General features: G+C 41.9%; 1 protein-coding gene across 3 annotated transcripts in view; it reads left to right on the forward strand.

Moving 5' to 3' along the window:
* The first annotated feature begins 746 nt into the window (after window positions 1–746).
* Window positions 747–19,953, forward strand: part of GPR149 (G protein-coupled receptor 149) — a 33,533-nt gene continuing 14,326 nt past the window's right edge. For all 3 annotated transcript variants that reach the window (XR_008749330.1, XR_008749331.1, XM_005228885.3), the window contains exons 1-3: window positions 747–2,215; window positions 3,259–3,451; window positions 5,401–5,864. Coding sequence is in view for 1 of the 3 variants with exons in the window: in XM_005228885.3 (XP_005228942.3) it covers window positions 1,247–2,215; window positions 3,259–3,451; window positions 5,401–5,864 (1,626 nt within the window). In the remaining 2 variants the exon portion in view is untranslated. The remainder of the gene's footprint in view (window positions 2,216–3,258; window positions 3,452–5,400; window positions 5,865–19,953) is intronic.

Consider the following 19,953-nt stretch of genomic DNA (forward strand, 5'->3'; position numbering starts at 1 on the left):
AGAAAATACTTGTCCTACATCCCCATCGTGTATTTGAACTCAGAGTGGTGCCAAAAAGAAGAGAAAGGCAGAGTCCCTCAAGAAGATTGCATTGAATCTGCATCTGTCCTCTTAAGAACTGAGTATTGGAAATTTTGTTAGTTTCTCAGTTTCACCAGTTTCACTTTCTCAAGAGAAAACATCCATAAGGTGTCAAAATGCACTTGGCTGTGATTCTATCCATGTATTCAACTAAAGCAGACAGTCTCAGCATTTGACGCGGGTCACATTTGAGTCATGCAGGGAATGGAAGTTTTATAAACCCCAGACTGACTTGAGATGTCGCATAGGCAGGCAACACCTGGCAAACGTGCATGGCACTTACCTGCCATTAATGAAAGGTTGTCACTAAGTTACTAAAGAGTTAGCATCCGTGTGCAGTGTATGCACGTACACACTCACACTTGCAGTGGGAGCAGGAATACAAGAAGGCAGGCAGAGCAGACACATCCATTCTGTTTCAGCTTCATAAAAGGTGCCTGTGGCTTTTCCCCTTGCTAAGCTTGGAGTACAGAAGTGCAAAAAAATAAAAGCAGCACTCTAGCTCATGATGCACAGCCCTGGAGCAGCCGTGGGCTTTATGGGAATGACATTTACAGCTGACATCAGATCTGAGTATTTGCATTGGATTTCAGTGTCAGCATTGGAGGTGTGGCTTAACAGGGACACTGCTTCAGTCTTCTGATCCAGCTAAGAGGCAGCTCAGCTCTGTCTGAGAAGATACTCCCTTCCTCTCTGCTATCCTGCTTGCATCTGACTCCTCCCTCCTGCAGCTCAGAACAGTGCAGGGTGAATCCAACAGCCTCTCCTTTCTACTATGTTTCTTCCTGAGCTACTAGAGCTTGGATATACCTGATATTCTGCCTTCCTTTCAACTGAACTTGTGAGTAAGGCACATTGCCTGATATCTGTCAAAAGTGAATGGCATGTTATTACCTAAGAACCTAAATTAACCATCTTCCAGTACTGAAAGGATTTTGAAGAACTGCATTTTTTTCAGCACCTTTGATACTTGTTGTTGCCTGATTTTTGTAGGGCATGACTTTTTCTGGTTATCAAGGGTGCTTTCACCTGAATATTTCATCAGATGCCGCAAAAGAGAGTCTAGGAAGACAAAGAAACTTGTGATGTGGAACTAACTTCTGGTTTCAGCTAGTGAAAACTTGCAGAGTCAGTGAGAAGGTAAAGAAAAAATTTGCCAAGGACAATGTCAGCAACGCCTAGTAATTTGTCACTTAATGGGACAAGCTTCTTCGTGGAAAATCGTAGCGTTATGGATAAGCCTAGTGAGCAGAGAACTTTGAATGTCTTTCTATTCTGCTTGACTTTTATCATGGCATTCACAGCACTTCTAGGCAGCATTTATTCACTAGTTTCCCTGCTGAAAATGCAAAACAAAACAACGGTTTCAATGATTGTGACCTCTTTGTCAATAGATGATTTGATCAGTGTTGTGCCAGTGATTATTTTCATGCTCACCCAGTGGTCAAGTGATGTCTTCCTCCAGCCTCTGTGCACCACCTCAGCGCTTGTGTATTTATTCCAGGGCATTTCTAGCAACCTGAAAGGTTGTCTTCTAGTTTCTTACAACTTCTACACCATCAACAAAACTGAGACAATATGCTGCAGCACTTCCAAGCAACAAGTGAGTGTGGTATGGGCCATTCTTACTATTTGGGTCATCAGTTTGCTGATCTGCATTTTGCCTCTCTGTGGTTGGGGCGCGTACATCCCCACCTCCTGGGGTTGCTTCACTGACTGTGCCAGTTCCTACATCTTGTTTTTATTTACTATCTACTCGCTGTGCTTCTGCCTTCTCACAGTGCTGTCTGTTCCTCTAACTTACCAGCTGTTGTGCTCAGATGAGCAACAGCTATTACATACTGATTACCAGGAAATCTCTCGAGGCTACATCACCCCTGGGACACCTGCAGGCTGCAGTACTACTACCCCATCTGTGTCACTGGTGGACCCTGTGGATAAAACCCTGAAGCATTTCCAAAATGCAAGTCCCAGTTCGGAGGCAGTTTTGGGGAAAGGTGTGGCTGAAAGCAGTGCACTCGAGCCCCGTTGCATGAACAGCATACAGAGCAGGAGCTTCGCAGTGGGCTTCGCCCAGAAACGATTCTCACTGATTGTTGCATTGACAAAAGTAATTCTCTGGCTTCCAATGATGGTAAATTATCAGATTGATTTACTTTCTAATGCTTACTTACATTTAAATGGGATGTGACTTGGTGTGCCGTGTATTGAAACAGGTGAACGGTAGGTATTGCAATTGTTCCTTATAGTATAGTTTGTGCCAGCAAAAGTCTTTTTAAGCAGGTCTGTGTCACTACATGAATTTAACTGGCTTTCAGCAGGTTTGGCAGAGCCTGATTCATCAGTATGTTACTCTGTCATCACATCATTTGTATCACCTGAATACAGGGATGGCTGAAGTCCACCCTTTTTTACTGCCACCCTTTTATACTGGCAAGCATTTGTTCAGTATTATGGGGTCTGTGAATTGTACTAAGCTAGCTCTTCTGCCCCTTCTCACAGCTGTGAGTCACGTCCTTTGCCAGACTGGTTAAAAAAAAAAAAAAAAAAGAGTTTGTTAGAAAAATGAGGTTTGCTTGCATCTTTGTAATCTCTATAGCATTGGTTGGGGCAGGAGGCGTGGTGGGGAGGGAATGTTGTCCATGTCCATGCACTGGTATATTTGAGAACAGGTATAGTTGTGTCTAATTAGAAAGGAGTGTTGAGTACACAGAACATGGGTCGGGGACAGTTACCCTGTCGCCCCTTCCCAGGATATGTATAGACTCAGCACCTGAGATTCTCTCAAAGGAAGGAGAGCATTACAGAGCATCCGCAGCGCAGCCTGGTGTGGTGCTAAGCTCTTGCTTCTGTTCCCCATCAGGAGCTGGAGTTCCTCAATACCATGCAGGAGAGACTGAACTAGCAGCCTCCTCTGAGTTGCTTGTTTTAGTAGTGCTCAAGCATCTATATTTAGCTTAAGCAAGGATTTTTCTGAGAAATACAGAACGAGGAGAGCCTCTGTCAGTGTGTTTTCTCCACTCTGTTAGAAACAAAACTGTTAGGCTTGACAAATATTAATGACAACCTGTGTCCTTTAGTTGTGTCATATTCATAGTGAGATGTTCTGTTTATTCCTGGAAGTATCTCTTTTATGTACCTGAAGAGTTTTAAATTTCAAAATGCTTTGCCTTTCAGATACAAATGGTTGTCCAGCACATCACCGGCTTTCAAAGCTTTCCATTTGAATCCCTTAGCTTCCTGCTGACTTTGCTGGCTGCCACAGCCACCCCAGTATTTGTCCTGTCAGAACACTGGATCCACCTGCCCTGTGGCTGTATCATTAATTGCAGGAGGAACTCATACGCAGTGTCTTCAGAAGAACTCAAAAGTAAGTATGGAAAGGTGATGCAGCTGGAATATATCTTGCAATAAAGAAGGTAGAAAGTCAGTGCCAGTAACAGTACTTTGTACTCCTTGAAATAATTTTCCTGAATGGCATAAACATTACTCAGAACAATATGTGAGACTCGTAACATTAATGTGAGACAGCTGGATGGAAATCATGGATGCTGAGGCACAGAAGCTTGGCTGATTTTCCCAGGTTACTGTCAGATCTTTTAGCAGAGCCCAATGGACTCTGAATCCTAGTTTTTCTCTCCTCTCCTACTCCGGAAAAGATGTATTTACTAAAATCTGAGTTCTACTAACCACATACATGGAACATGCTAAACCTGTTTCATGTTGTGGGGGGAAAAAAGCATGCTAATTGCAAGCAAATTATAAGAAGGAGAGAAGCTATTGTTTGTACAGCTGTCACAAGGACACCAAAAAGCACATAGAGAAGAATGTGATTGCTGGGAGGGGCCTGTATCTCACTGTGTTCATTCTGCTTGTTGAAAGCTGAGGGACTCCTATGCAGTTTTTGCCTAAAAATATTTCCCTGCATGTTTATAAAGTTTACCTTAGTGTAACAGAGGATGCCAGGCCTTCACTGGCAACCTTGGGATCTTCTAAAACCCTGGTTTTCTGAGGGCCTCCATGTAAAACCAGCTGGAGGAATAGAGCAGTTCAGATGGAAGGGACCTAAAAGGCTCCTCTGGTCCAGTGGTGGAAGTTAAGAGCTAAATTACGATCCAGATTCTGAGGATCTGAGTGTTGTTTCACATTCTCTGGAGTGACAGTCCTCTAACATCATCGGGTGAATTCTTGTCGTTCACTGCATGTTTAGGAAGAAAGCAAGCTCCTGAATCCTCGAGAAAAGCCATTCTCCTTCATGGCTTTCTCTTGCTTTGAACACATTCTTCAAGTGCAAATGGCTTGTGCTGTGGCTGATGCTGTTGTAACCACTTTCCTGGAGAGGATGACTGCAGTTCATCAAGAGGCAGTTTGTTTCAGATGTATTTAATGACGCTATTTAGCGAGATAAATGTACAACAGATAGAAAAGTAGCAATTGTAAAATTATTTAAAATAAATCGGTGACTTTTAGATATGCGTACTAAAGACTATGCTCAAGTTTTAACTCAGTGACTGCTAAGGTCAGAATTTCACCCATAGTAAGCACACAAACTGTTGAGCAGAAATATAGGTTGTGTAAATGTGTCCTCATACCTTTTATTTTACAATTTAGCATGAAAATTTTGGTGGGAAGGTGATTTCATTAGTTAAATAAAAAACACTTCTTTAATTTCTACATAATGTGAGATGAAGAGGAGGATGAAGAATCTCAGGTGGTTTATGTCAGGAGGAATAATGAAGGGGTATAAATAACAAATGAGAATATTTAATTGCTCAGTTACTGTGTCAGATTAGTTGAAGCAATGAGTTTAGAACAGAGAATGCACAAAAATTTCACTGTGTAAATACTTCAAATATTTATTTTTTTATTGTAGAATTCTGTTGTTCTTGCTTAACTGTTGATATTGAAGGTTAGTTAGTTAGATCTTCAGAAATGTTTTATCATTTTGTACGATTTTTTACTTTTAGGAATATAGCTGAAACAGGCTGTGAAAAAGTGTTAAAACATTTAAGTATTTTCTTCTTTTGTGTATGGCATAAAACATCATATATTGTGTGGTTTTGAAAATGGCAGATGGTCTACCAGTTTCTGGGAATGCATTAGCTTTGGAATGCATAATTACTGAATTTATTAAGAAGGCAGTGTAATAACATACTGAGAGGTCTTTTGTCTCAACAATTTATTCTTTTTATGGATAGAAAATTGTCTGTTTCTAGCAGTAGTTAAATAATTTATTCCAAGTTTTAGAATGTCGTTTTCATTGTGTATGCAATCTCATTTTTATTCTTTTAATACGACATTTCTTTCCTTTCTGCTTAGCGAAACGTAGGGGCTTCGAATTCAACCTGTCATTCCAGCAAGGTTATGGAATCTACAAAATATCCCAGGAACACCATCACCACCACGATGGGGATGGTCAGTCGATGTCCTATCACAGCCTGGTGAGCTACGACTGCGATAGCTCGACAGAACCTGGCAGAGGCAGCGATGCCCGCCCCCGGGCCGGGCGGGCGGCGTTCAGCACCACGGCCCGGGCGGACAGCTCCCGGGGCGGCGGGGGCGGTGGCGGGGGCGCGGCCGGGACGGAGCCCGGCGCGGGGGGCAGCACCGACCGCCTCTTCCCGGACAAACCGGCGCGCTTGGAAAGAGAGGAGGTCAGAAATTTTGATCAGTCGACTTTTTCTGAAGGACCAGAGAGGAGGTTGTCTCATGAGGAAAGCCATAAACCTGAACTCACAGATTGGGAATGGTGCAGGAGTAAATCGGAGAGGACCCCTCGGCAGGTAAAATACAAACTTGCCCTTATTTTTTTCTGATACTAAGATTTACCTTACAAAACAATAATTTTTACTTAAATTGAAATTACTATTAGTCCTATTGTTAGTGTAGTTATTTTTAGTAAGAATCATACTTAGTATTCTATATTTTAGTAACCACACACCTATTTGCAGATTCTCATCCTGCAATAATTTCTCACTTGCCTTCTTAATCATGGGGTTGTAATTATTATTACTATTTTGTGTGCACCTTCATGATTTGTATGTGGTAAGAATTCAGTATGAATTCTGTTAATTCATCATAACAAATAGGGATTTTCTCTCAAAAGACTACATTTTCAAGAGTATTTCCAAGCATCTGGTGACTTTCTGTGTCATGCTTACTTTTTGGGTAGAGGAAAAAGGAGAACTACAAAATCAAACCTGAATGGTAAGTCCACAGAGAAATGCACATTTCAGTCTGGGCACAAAGATTCCTTTTAGATTCAGACAAAAATATTCCCAATACTATATTGCTCTTCCCTTTCATTTAGATTGTGGACAGTTATTGGAAGAAGAAATGCTAATAAACAGATAAGTTTTCAGGAGCTCTTAGGAGAAAGTGAAGTCGGAGTCTTAGTACATCAGCACTTCGGGCGAAAGACCTGTTAAATCTGTCCATAACCTCAGCTTGTGTATTCCTTTGCACAGAGGTTCTGATTCTGCTCTCTCACATTTGCTGTGTGCTGTATTGAATCCCACAGAGGTTTTCAGATTTTGGGAGAAGGGGACTGTCAAAACGATCTAAAATTAATAGAGTGCTGCAATCTTGCTATGTACCTTTCACCTAAAGGGGTGCCCTGTTGAATGAGCCACCGTTGCCATAAAAGTTGGGGTTTGCTTTCAGTTATCAGATTGCAGGACTAAGGTGCCACTTCAAAAACTTTACTTTTAATTTCTATAATCAGTGTTTGTTTAAGGGGCAAAGTGTCTCAACTGTTGCAGGTTGAATGCTCTTAATGAAAGAAGGGAAAGAGTGTTAGCCATTCCTTGTCAACTGTCTGTTAAGCAGGCAATGAATGTGAGGATTTTCTATCTCCTACAAATTCAGGATTGTGAACCAAAGATTGAACATTGGCTGTTAACTAAACTGAGTGTTGGAAGGTGCAGTGTGGAATTCAGCTGGCATTTACCATGACAATCAGTAGGAGTGGGTAAGAGTTTGTGTTAAGTCCATGGGACAGGCGCTGCAGAAAGCTTTAGGTTGGAGAGGGTCTCTGAAAGTCACCTAATCCAACCTCCTGCTCCAAGCAGGGCTGATGTCAAAGCTAGATCAACTTGCTCTCTACCTTTGGCACATACATAGGTAAGATGTATAAGCTGTATTTTATATCTAAATAAGGGAATCCCTCTCCTTCTGATAAACACAAGTTTATCATGTGAGTCAAAGTAGGAATTTGTTTGATATTTCAAATTTAACTGATTATCCCTTTCATGAAAAAGCAAATGTTCACTCTGTTGCAGTGTGCAGTGATGAACTGCTGTGTTTGTGGGCAAAAGTAAATGGTGTCTCAAACTGGTTTTAATCTACTAGTTCGTGCTAACCTCCTGTGTGCCATGTAGCATTTGCTTAATAAAGTCAGTATATCACTAGGTTCATCCTTAACTGTGGCTCTCCTTGCAGTAGTTTCCAGGTGGTGTTTTAAAAAAGTAAAAAAATCCCTTTTCCCATCTCTTCTGGCTGCTGTTTCAAATTGCTAGACCTGTGACTTCCATTACAGCAGGTGTGAGCACCTCTCTGTGAAGCAGCTGTAACAACTGCATGTGGATGGCTTTGTTTGCCCTGGGGCTTTATATGTCACATTTGGACATACTTCACTACTTTCATTACAAGGAATCCCAATTCATCCTTTTCTGACATTTCCCAAGTTATAACCCAATGTGCAGTTGCCAGGCATTAAGGCTTCTGTGGTCTAGAAGTTCAAGGCTTCTGAGTAACAGATTGCACTGTTTCTGACATTCAGCATGAGTTCCCAGAGCTTCACAGCGCTGACATTTGCTTTGCTGCTGAAAAAGGGCAGAATATGAAACTCCAGCAAGCATTGTAAAATTAACTTTAATGTGTTTCTCAGATGTGTGCTGGATGAAAGATCAATTTGGGGCAAACATTAAATAAGTTGAAACCCATCCCTTTTATTTATCCTGTCTGGAAGTCTCTAAGTATCTGAGAAAAGTCACTGTATCCTCATTACTGTCCATTTTTCACCATTGTTAAAAAAGGAGCCTTTACCTAGAATTTATTGGCCATGTACGTATGCTTAATTTGTCAATTAAGCTAGCCAACTGGGGAGAAGGTAACAAAGCTTACAAAGAAACGGGTGATTATCCAAATACAGTAAAAGTTCCTCATTGTTACTACTTTCAGACTATACATGCTTGATCACAGAAGTAGATACATATGTTCTTACTAGAGTACTTCCAGCTTTCTTTTCAATAAGCAGAACTTGTAATAACTTACAGTAGGGGGAAGAATAGCAATTGCACGTGGATTTTCAGCTTAGGCAGTGTGACAAATGTGTCCTTACATGCTGAATTTCCACATAGCAAAGGGCATAGATGCTCGGCATGAGAGCTTGAGAAAAACGTAATATCAGTCCTTCTGCATGTACTTGTTGCAAAACAGACAGTGAATTGTCTTATAAAAAATTAGAATGCATTTTTCTCACATTAAAATTATTTTGTAATTTCTGTTGTACTACCTGTTTGAAAGCTTTTGAATTTAAGAGCACCCATGATAGCCCTGGGAGCAGCCAGGTTGGGGTGCTCTATTTCTCTGATGCTGTTACAGGGGTTCCCCCTCCTGTTGTTGTGCCTATGTGCTCCTTTGTGTTCATGGAGAGAATCTTTTACTCATACAGCCCAATAATTTGCATTTCTGCAGCAAAATGGAGAGCAATGCAGTAATCAAATCTAGAAAGTACCATGCTAATGGAAGTTACAGTTGATAGAACTATGGCCAACTTCAGCCAGGTATTAAAGAAATCATTGTGAGAGTTGCTGCTGCTGAATGGGTGATACAGTGTGCATTGCTGTAGCTGACAGGTGTCCCATTTTGAATAAAACCTGCTTTGCCAAGTGCAATAAACCAGAACATTTTGGACAGGGCCAGAAAGGTATAATAGTCTCACCCTGATCTCCAAACAGCAGATAGCCAGGCATGCAGATTTTTCACAGGGGACAAGTATTTCTTACCAGCAGGACAAGTAAACCCTTTATAGTATAATCCTACTGCTTCCATCAGTGCATCAGCACTGATTTTGCCATGAAGGTGAAGCACAACATAACTGTCTCAGTCTTCACCTGGTGCTGGCCACAGCATCTTCCTGTACAGCACAGGTCAGCAGAAATGAGCTGGGTGTCACCAGCTTTCTCAGGGCCTTCTGTTCTGCTTTTTTATTAATCCTTCTCGTAGCCACTCTGCAGATTGAACAGGAGAGGACAGAGAAAAGGGTGACAAGATGTAGCATGCAAATAAAAACATGCTTGAACAAGATTTGTTTTGTCACAGAGTAATTGCCCAAAGTTTCTCTGAGAAAGCTCAGGAGGAAAAGCAGTGACATTCTGGAGAACACTGCAGTCTGAGCATGCGGTGGTCCAGAAACAAACCCAGTGCACATCCTGCTCAGGGTGCCTGTGGCACCAGGTTTATGCTTTACAAGGTCACCTACTACTTCAGCCCTTCAAGTGGCACAAGTTACCTGGGACAGAACCTGGCTTGAGGAAGCTGTTGGCACAAGTGGCAGTGACAGGAGTCAGAGCTGGCTGTGCAGAATGGTCTGCTCACCATTTTGGTAGCGGGATGGGTATGAGGAAAGGAAAGGCAAAGAGGGTTTCTCCCATAAAAAAGAGTGCACCCATGGTCATGTTCTGTTTGAGGGAGGGACCTGTCTGAATGCACAGGCCTGTCACTCTATATTATTTTTAAAAGCCATGAAATCATTAAAAGGTAAACTGTTAACTTGAAATAAATTCTGCTTTCTCTGTAGACCCCATTATTAAGTGTTGCTTATGTAAGGAAATGTAACTAGGATGTATACTTCTCCTGCAAATCACCTTAAGGCCATATCAGATTCCAGAGTTCATACCGGTAAGAGAGGTTTTTACTGGCACCAATTTATAAAATTGGCATTGATTAAAGAAATTTGCTGCGTGTGTATGCATGCATGTTGATTTATATTAAGCTGGTTAATTAGTTGTGCTGGTTTTGTAGGCATCTGCAATGATCTGGAGGGTGAAATACATTAATCTGATAACACTGAAATGCTGATGCTACTCAGGAGATGCAGTGCAGCTGCATTCCATGTGGAGCGCTTGCTTGGCCCATTGCTTCTGAGAGGTAGCAGGGATTGCACCAGCCCTCCATTGCCTTGCAAGTTGTTCTTACCAGTGAACTGGTGATGAGATCTTGCAGCTCTTGGTTTTCTGCTTCTGTTTGCTCAGAACTGGGGAAAAGCAGAGAAAAGCGGGACAGGAAAGAGAGAATTCAGTCATATGCATGAATGTAGCTTAGAGTGAAAGGGCTTTATTTCTGCTCTGACATAAATCACTCTCCAAAGCCACTGAAGTAGTGCTGGTCAAATGCAATACAATTCAAGAAAAATCCATCTTTTATTAGCCTTCTTTTTTGAGGACTGTCTAATTTACTATATACCAATAAATATTTATTTATTTATTTAGCATTCACTAATTTATTCCAGTTCCTCACCCTGTCTTGTGCTGTTGTCTAGTTCTAGTGACTGTGCAGTGGCTGCTGTTCAGGCTTTTAACAGCCTACAAATAACTTACTGCAAAAGCACGATACGAACCATTCTGTTTTTAATTCCCAGAAATATCCATGTGTGCTGACTGTTTTCCCTTCTACTTACCAACAAAACCCCGGATTATTTTGCCATACTCTATTATAAACTCTGTCTGTACTGGCAATACTTCAAAATTCTCTGCGGTTTTTTGCAGGCTGCCATCAAAAAGAATTGACCTAATCTCATGGAAATGGGATGGTCCCTTGCCTAATTGTAGACATTGCTGCTCTCACTGAGAGCTGATCCTAGTTCCAGTCTTAAAAAATTGGGTTACATTAGGAGTTGATACTGTGGGCTGAATTCCACAGGCAGTTCCTCTACCCCTGTGGCTTTATGTTACTGACAATCTACTGGTTTCTTCTGAAACCCAGATGCATGTTATACAAACACTGTGAGGCACTAAAAACTGGAGGTCTAGGCCTGTGGAACTGCAATGTCTCTAATATGTTTCATCTGCCCAGGAGGAAGATGATGTGTGAAGCTGCAGGCACTCTGCAGTGCCCAGTTCTCCTCGGCTCATTAGGCTGCTGGCTGTCATGCTGGGAGGGTCCAGGGAAAGGAACCCCAGGCTGAACTGGAGATGGGAATCTGCTTGCTCTGCCAGTACTGGATCCTCTTGAGGTTATAGAGGGAAGGTGGATTTTAGCTCTGTCCTGGACATAATCTGGATAAACTCGGCTGAGCTTCCCCCAAGTCAGGCTGGGGCAAAATACATGTACAGCCCAGTGGTACTACAAGCTGCTGCTGACTGCAACCTCCAGTTAGTCCAGCAAAAAAAGCAGCTGATACAGCTCTGACTGACAGCGCATCCTTTGCCTGCCACTTGCCTGATTAAAGGCAGGTTTGCCTTTGCCTTCTGGAAGGAGCCTAACACCAATGCCACTATAAAGCCAGTAGAGATGCAGTGTTTGCTTGTTGCTTTTTTTGTTGTATGGGCTGGCAGTCCATTGCACGGAGTAGGAAGAAATGTCTGATCAGATGAGGCTGAGCCTGGGGCAGACTTCAGGAGTTTCCCTGCCAGGACTTCAGTGCTGGAGCTGAGAGGAAGCCAGAGCTGGGATGGGGATGGGGTGGGGGCAGTGGGGACTGGTATAGCCTTTCTGTGCTGTGGGAGAGAGGACATGTACAAGAGGAGGTGCTAGGAAGGAGCGGGAGGATACAGCTGTTCTCTTGGGTTACTACAGTAAACCCATCCTTGGAACTCCCTTTATAAATGCTTTTATGTGTGCTATATCACAGTCCTAAAAGAATGCAACAATTTTCTTGGCTTGTGTTTGGCCTTTCTTCTAGTCTTCTTTTCTTTTCATAGCCAGAGCCTGATACATTGCCCCACTGTAGCATCACAGGGAAAATAAACGCAAAAATAAAGCTTCCATAAATCTTGCCTTGCTGCAAAGCTAGCATATGGCAGTGGCTGTGCTGATGAAAAGAAGGCAGAGGTGGGAATACTGGGTGCAGTGCTGTGTACTAAATCACAGTGTTTACAGGCAAAAGTATCCTCTTGGGTTGCATCCTAAGGGTAGGGACACAGCTGTGTTTTTCCCATTAACACTAATGGAAGTCAAGAGGCTGAACCACAGGCTGTGCTCTGGAAATGTGCCCCTTTATGTTTCTGTCCTACAAAGCCGTCTTGCACATTTCCTCCTGGTTCTGCTTCTGTAGCAGGAGGTATTCAGAGGTGTTAAATGGCTATAGTCATCATGCTGATGGTCATATGTACTACTCTGTCAGTTAGAAAGGTTACATTTCCTATTTTGCTACCCTCAAACTTACAGTATATACTGGGCTGTTTGGCCCAGTGTGCTTACCGCTTCTTAATAGTAAAAAAAAAAACCCCAACCACCTCTGAGGCAAAGGACTTGCTGAAATCTTACTGAATTTTGTGTGATGATTTCCATCTCATTTGAAGGTGGTTTGCACTGCTTGGTAAGGGTAAGGATCTAGTGAAAGGCCTTGCATCTCTGATGCAGAACTAAGAAAGGAACTAGGACTGCTGGTCTCCTCTCAGTGTTAGGCCAGGTACAGTTGGAAATCGTGTCTGGTGTTCTGGTATGACCAAACCACGCAGCTGCACTGTGATTAAGAATTAAAATGTGAAAACTGTGTGCTTAGTAAAACCTGGTCAACACCTTGACAAAAGAGAACTAGTTTCAGCTGAATGGAAACTGGCCAGCATTGAAGACTCTGTGGTTTGAAATTTAAACCCTGCCCATAACACTTGCAACTGGATCCTTGTGAATATGACTTTGGTTTTGCTGATTTTAAAGTTACCAGACTCGCATAGTGAGATAAAGGCATAAGGATTTCATAGTTAAACACACAACCCTGCAGTTACTGTAGAGGTGGTCCTCATTGATGGCCTCTACACACACCGTATGAAGGGTGAGAGTTGCAGGCTGACCTGCTGTCTGCATGTCAGCAAGCAGAGGTGTGATATTGGACTAGTGTTAAAAAGTACAGCTCTTGCCAATAAACCAACCTCTTAGCTCAGGTAATAAACTGGGGTTGGCTTTGGAAGTTGGAAGATCAGAAGCAGATGTGGGTTGGTTAGCTTTACCAACTCAGACTTTATCAAAATGGGGGAAAAATCCAAGCACTTTTTACTAAAGATTGTAAATAGTGAGGTTAGTCAACAGTGGGTCTCATCCAAAGCACCTCATGTCCAAATATCCCAGCTTTTAGTCAGGTAAATATTCCATTCTGTTTAGTGGGGCTTTGTCACAGTTGGCATAAAGCTTTCACTTGAAAAACTGCTGGTACATTTTGTGTCTGATGCCAGCAACCATTCCAGTACCTCAGGGGAAAGTAAGTCTTGGCAGGACTGAGTATTTTTCTGTGCTGTCTGCTGAAAGGAGGTGCTGTTCCACAAATGGAGTTCAGAGTTCATTACCTGCTGTGTGAAAAGCCAGTCTCACACACAGAACCGAGATACCATTTATTGCATGTCTGCACAGAGGTGGGTGCTAGGTGGCAAAGCCACAAAGCTAGCCCACCACTCACACAGGGTAAAACATTTCATACAGTTTGAATAATTGTTTTCAATTGCATTTAGTCAAACCTAATTCTCATGGGTTCTTAGGAGTGTTACATATCTACTATTAGTTAAATTAATTAACCACATTTGATTTTAATAGGAATATAGAGTTATAAGAAATATTTTAGTGGAATTTGTGTTTGTGTAGCAACCGACAGCTACTATGAAATCCTCCGTACCAAGGCCGAAGGGATTGGTCAGAATCACCTAGTAGGAATGTTTAGAACTTAGATAACAGTTTCATGATTGGATACAGTGTTTATGTGTAGCCTAGGAGAGTGTATTGAGATGTCAGAATGTAGAATTAATGGGAACTGGGGAGAGCTGAATGAAGCAACTCGTAGTTACCTGCCAAGAAACAGTGAATGTAGGTAAAAGGTAATTCTGGCAGGGGGCATCGCGACCACCGACTCATGTACCACCTACCCGAATAATACCCAGACCCATTTCTAGACCTTTCTAACCTTTACTGCACAGAATCGGATATGGGAGGAGAGTATGTTAATGATTTTTGGGAAATACTATGTTTATGCATGAATACTTAATGAATATGTATAAGTAAGTCCTATATAAGGTGTATGATTTTGAAACTTGGTGTACGTTGATCGTGAGAGCAATCACTCGCGCACCTGCCTGTTAATAAAGAAGTGTCTGCTTATCTGCATCACATTGATGTTGATAAATTCTTTATTCCACGATTTCAGTAACAGGAGCCTCGTCTCCATTTAAAGGTACAGCATTATTTTTTCCATCGTGTTCTGTGGGGAGGGGGGCTTTGTTAGTAAGGGACTTACTTTGCTCTAGGAAGTATCTTTCAGTATGCTAATTAGGATAGTTCACACATAGTTCAAGTAATTTTCTGTTCGATCTCATTAACCATTTGGTTCTCCTTGAGCTTATCTTGTTATGCCCCAGCTTGACATATTTACCATGCCTATCTCTTCTCCCAAGGCCATGTTTTGCTAACTATTTGTAACATCCTCTGTTTTTCAAATTCTTTCTTGTTTTCATTATAGATATTTACATACTTTGTCTAAATTTCGAGTTTGATTTAATACTGAGCCACTCGACTACAGAGGCATAGTGCATGCCAGCTGGCCTGCACTGCTCATTTGCCTGAAGTCAGTCAGGGAAACAAGGGATGAGAAGTCTCTCCCTACATTACTTTTTTTCACCCTCTGAGGAACAAGTGATACTTGCAGAAGGCTGCCCATTTTAATTTGTGTTGTGAAAGCAGTAGTTTTTATTCTGTTATTTTCAGACCTTAAAAAAGCAGTTAGAAAGGTATCACTTGATTTAGCTTTTTGAAGAGCAGGGTGCCAGACTATGCATGTGATGCCTCTGATTTTCTGTTGAAGCAATGTGCTACCTGGAAGGTGGCGCTACCCTGGAGTGACAGTAATGATGCTGTAACTGGTTGTCTCCTCATTGTCTGTTCTGGGAGTAAAGAGTTACTCCATCAAAGTGGTTTCTCTGGAATATAAGTGTCATGAAAGGAGAATGAGACAGCAGGTTTTATTTAATACCTATATAGGCTAGCTATAATTGAGAGGGAGATAAAAAATGGTACTTGTCATTTCTAACTCTTGCTGAGCCACATTTGTGAAAGATGCCTTTAACATCTCATAAAATACCAGTGTATCTCCCTGTCATAAAGAAATTGAGTGTAAATATGTCATGTATTTTTTTACCTATACTTAAATGCCTTCAGGCAACAGAAATCTCCCAGGCTTGCAATATGTTACAGGCTTTCTGCTTGTTTTTTTTCTTTGACTTGATATCTCATCTATGGGTTGCCTCAAGCAACCTCTTTCAAGAGACTGTCTGTATAGAATCTGTTTATGTGCCCAGCAAAGAGAAAGAGGGGGAAGCTGTGTAATTTCACTGAGGCAGAGTCAGTGCTGCATCACTGTATGTCTGCGGTTTGAAGGATTTTAACAGTGACAAATACACAGGATCTTTCTCAATCCAGGAAGGTATAAACATTCCATTGAACACCAGGCACAGCACAGAAGCTGAGGTATGAATGGACTTGAAGATTGTATTTGCTTTCAACTGGCCTACAGAACTGTACCCATGCTGGTCTGCTGCGATGTTCTTGTCTGGTCTCTTCCCACAGGTGGTGTTCCCTTGGCTGGAAAATCAATGTAGCAATTTACCATCACCTTCTGACTTTGCTCCAAGTGGGACAAAGTGGTGTGGTCCTTGCAGTGCTTGCTGACTCTCTGCTTGCAGTTAAACTGCAGTTGGCACTCTGTTGAATTGCACAAAGGGGAGAAATACTGGGTGTAAAAACATTTGCCCGGGAGGGCAAGGCTGGATATACACAATTTGGAATAGCGCTTCCCTCATGCTGGCACCCTGGTGTGAAGCAGCTAGCTTCCTATGCCTGCTGTTTATTCTGTCTGGTTCAGACAAATAAGCAACAGCTCTCAGATCTGTTGCTTAAACAGGTCTTCATGAATGCTAGGCACAAGTATACATGCACACACAGAACTAGAGAGAAGAAATAAAAACCCAGGCTGTGCAGAATTAATGAGGGTGAATAAGCCTTGTGGAGCTGACCAGTGACACTGTTATATCAGCGTCTCTTAAAGGAATTGATCCTGCAAAGAGCTGCCACTGATTGGTAGCAGTGTTCCTTTTCTGAGAGAACAGACAATGCTACAAACAAAATCAGTATCAGACTGACCAAGGGACCCTTGTACATTTGCACTAGTACCACTTAATGGAATAGGAGTTTCAAAAGCATTGCAATTTACACAGCTCCCAATAAAGCCATTACACTCTAGGCTGATACATTCTCCATCTTTTAAAGGCTTCTACTGTTCTTCAACCTGTTTTTCTTCATTATATTTCCCTAGTAAGCAAAACCACCATTTCAGTTTAACTTTATAATACCTGCCGCTGAGCAGAAAGCCTGTTATGATGCTGACAAATGAACTCAGAACTTTTTTCCAGGACTGGCAGTACACACATCAAATAAACTTCACCAAATCTGGTGAAAAGCGTAAGGCCCAATTTTGCGGCTGTTGCCGAAAAGAGAATGGCTGTCAGCAGATCATCTCCTGTGTAAAGAGTCACCACTTCCTGGTAGCAAGGTGATGGAGGGAGCTGGACCAAACATCCCAAGCTCTGATTTCTGTACCCACCACATGCTGCCCAATAGACCTCTTCTCTCTTCCGCAATACTGACCTTCTTTAGAAGCTGATAATGCAATCAGCCCTGTCAGTCAAGACATAAGAAGTCATTCTCAGATATTCATGGCTGGAAAGCTTTGACAGATAGATAGAACTATGCAAAAGTCATGTTCTTCTTAGTGTGGTATGTAGATTGCAGAGTTGCACCTTTCTAAAGCAGGAAATTTCAGTTCTGTGGACACTGACACTGCTTTAATTGGAGTCCGGTTGACAGAACCCTTATTGAGAGTCATCAGTACTGTGCAGTGGAGATGCAGGGCTGGAGCTATCTCTACAGCTAGGAATGATGTGGTTGCCTCAGTGCAGTTCTAGCCTCATTGGTCTGCTTCTACAGCCTCAGGTAGCTTCTCCGCTTGCCTCTGTGCGTGAACATAGATATACACATAAACCATGATCTTAGGCTTCAGTTGCATGGTCGGTTGTTGCCCACATTCACTGTACCACATGAGGAGACCGCACAAAGTAGAATTCCAAGAGCTAGAATTTATTTGCCCAGGTAGCCACAGTGCTGACATTTTTATGCTTTCAAGTGCATGACTTCACAATTTAAATGTTCCTCTAGCGTAGAGTTTGAAGACTATTTGCTTCTTGCACACACTCCAAATATTTATATTCCCGCAAAGAATTAAAACTAACACTGAATTGTTAATTCCGCACACACTTTTTTACCTGAAAGTGCAAATAAGCTATCAGAAATTGTCATAAATATCTTATACTGTGTTGTGAGAGCAAATGCACAGAATTACATAAAGGCCAAGTCTGTAATTATTCTGAAAATCTTATTAAACCTGACAAGCATACACATCAAAACAGACACATGTGTTTTCCCAGTTATTTTTGAAAGATCAGTGTAGGATTTGAAACAGGTGTCCTGAAGGCAAGAAGTTTGGTGAAAGCTGGACATATCACCAAATCCCATCAGGCAGGCCTGTTTCCATATTGAAGAGAGTTGTTTCTTGTAAAATCAGCTATTCTGTCTGTTAAGAAGACTATTTAAATGTAATAAGACTTGAAACAAAAATCTTTACATGAAAATACAGATTGTTTGTAATAATTCTACCATTAAAAAAATTTACCGTAAGCATCTAGACTTCTGTGGGACATCAGCAGTTACAGACAACAGAGAAACTGAAGCTCATGGCAGATGGCTCCCATCAAGTCCAGCAGTAAGGAGAGACCTGAGATCATCCAAATGGCCTTAAAGCCAGGCACCTTCTGAGCTTCTGTCCATGCAACCCATACCACAGGGGGGTCACTAAATGTGCCATATGCATTATTTGTGGAATATTAAAGGGCTTCCTGTTGAGCTCATTCACTTCAGCACCAGGCAACTGAGTACCGAAGTTCTGGTTATGTAGATGCAAGTATTCTTACCTTGGATGCCTCTGTTGCACTTTCTAATTTGCTCCAAATAAAAGTCTGTCCACATTAGGTAGGCCAACAAGAAACACTGGTTTTCAGGTTATCTGAGGTGAGCTTGTCTCTCCTTTCAGTATCCTATTAGCCCTAAATTTACTGCAGTCAGCCTCTCAAAGGGCAAATCATTGCAGTAATTAATTTTACTGCAGCTAACTTATTTTTAGGAGAGTGGAAGAGTAAGTCTCTGTTTTAAAATAAACGGAAAACACATTGACTCTGGAAAGAAACATCAGGATCCTTACTGGAAACATTCTAAAAATAGAACTTTACATCTAGAGCTGTATTCCACCAAAGTAATTAGGAATGCAAATTATTTAGAACTTTCTTTAGATTGCTGATATTTCTGTTTGGGAAGGCAGCATGGCCCAATTGGAGCGGTGTTGGACTGGGACACAGCAAAACCTGTGCCTGTTCTTGGCTCTACCACTGTGCCATTCTGCAGGCTTGGGAGAGTCACTGTCCATTCTGGGACCTCACATCAGAGCTCTCCTACCTTTTCCAGAGATGAGATACACACTCTAATATGATCTCTACTTCACTGTAACACTGACGTTACAACTATATTATTATTCCAGGGCCTGTGATTCATGATGCGAAGATTGGGCATCGTGAGGGAGAGTCTACAAACTACCTTGTGCTTGAGTCTGTTGCCCAGACACAGGTGTGTAGAAACAGTTGAGATGCGCTCAGGTGTCCCACCTGGCCTCCAGCTGCTGCTTCAGGAGGCTGTAGGTCACCTATTAGTCCTCTGTTACATTTGAAAGTTTTTTGAGGATATCCCAAATCCTCTGTGGCATCTCTGATGACACTAGACACCTATGCCTGGGCAACAAGTTCAAACTAAATGTCTGAGTATGCAGCCTTCTTGCATAGTCAGGGAGGTTAGCTCCTAACTTGGGTGCACTTGAGTATCCTCCAAACAAATTTTTTTCTTCCCCTTGATCATGTAGGGATTCCAGGCTCTTAGGCATTTCCTTTCTTCCCCCAATTAACCTTCTTTTTTTTCTCTCCACTGGCCTTGACCATACTGCAAGAGCAGTTTATTCTCTTTAAAATCAAATAGCTGTGAGCTACATGAGGCACCACTCAGGTCATGTGGCTCTGAACAGTTTATCTTTTATTTCAGTTGCTAACAAGGATTACCTAGTAAGGATCCACTTCTGGAACAGTCTCAGCTTTGTTTTTAGGAGGTGACATATTAATTGATGTGTGTTTGGAGAATGGAGCTGTTCATGCTTTTCTTTCCCTGCTGTGCAGTCATCTGCTGTCTGAAACAAAAAATTACCAGGAAGTCCTGGGAAGTGTGTGCTTATCTAGAGTGGACAATGGTCTCTGCAGGTGCTAAGCATTGGAGAACTGGGACCGCTGAGTTTAAGATCCTTGTAACAGGATGAATCCAGTTACACTTAATACAAAATGCAAAAAGTATGTAGAAATGTTTGGTACTCGGAATATTAATGTGTCAGCCTTAAAGAGTTTTCTAGGCTTCCTCTAGCAGAATAAATCCTTGATCGGTTGTAAACTAGAGTTTTAAATTATTGTGAACATCATACGTAAATACATCAGAAGCAGTAATCAAAGTTGATTGCAGTCCTGCATTCCT

The sequence above is a fragment of the Falco peregrinus genome, chromosome 12 (assembly GCF_023634155.1).
Source record: "Falco peregrinus isolate bFalPer1 chromosome 12, bFalPer1.pri, whole genome shotgun sequence".
NCBI lineage: Eukaryota > Metazoa > Chordata > Aves > Falconiformes > Falconidae > Falco > Falco peregrinus.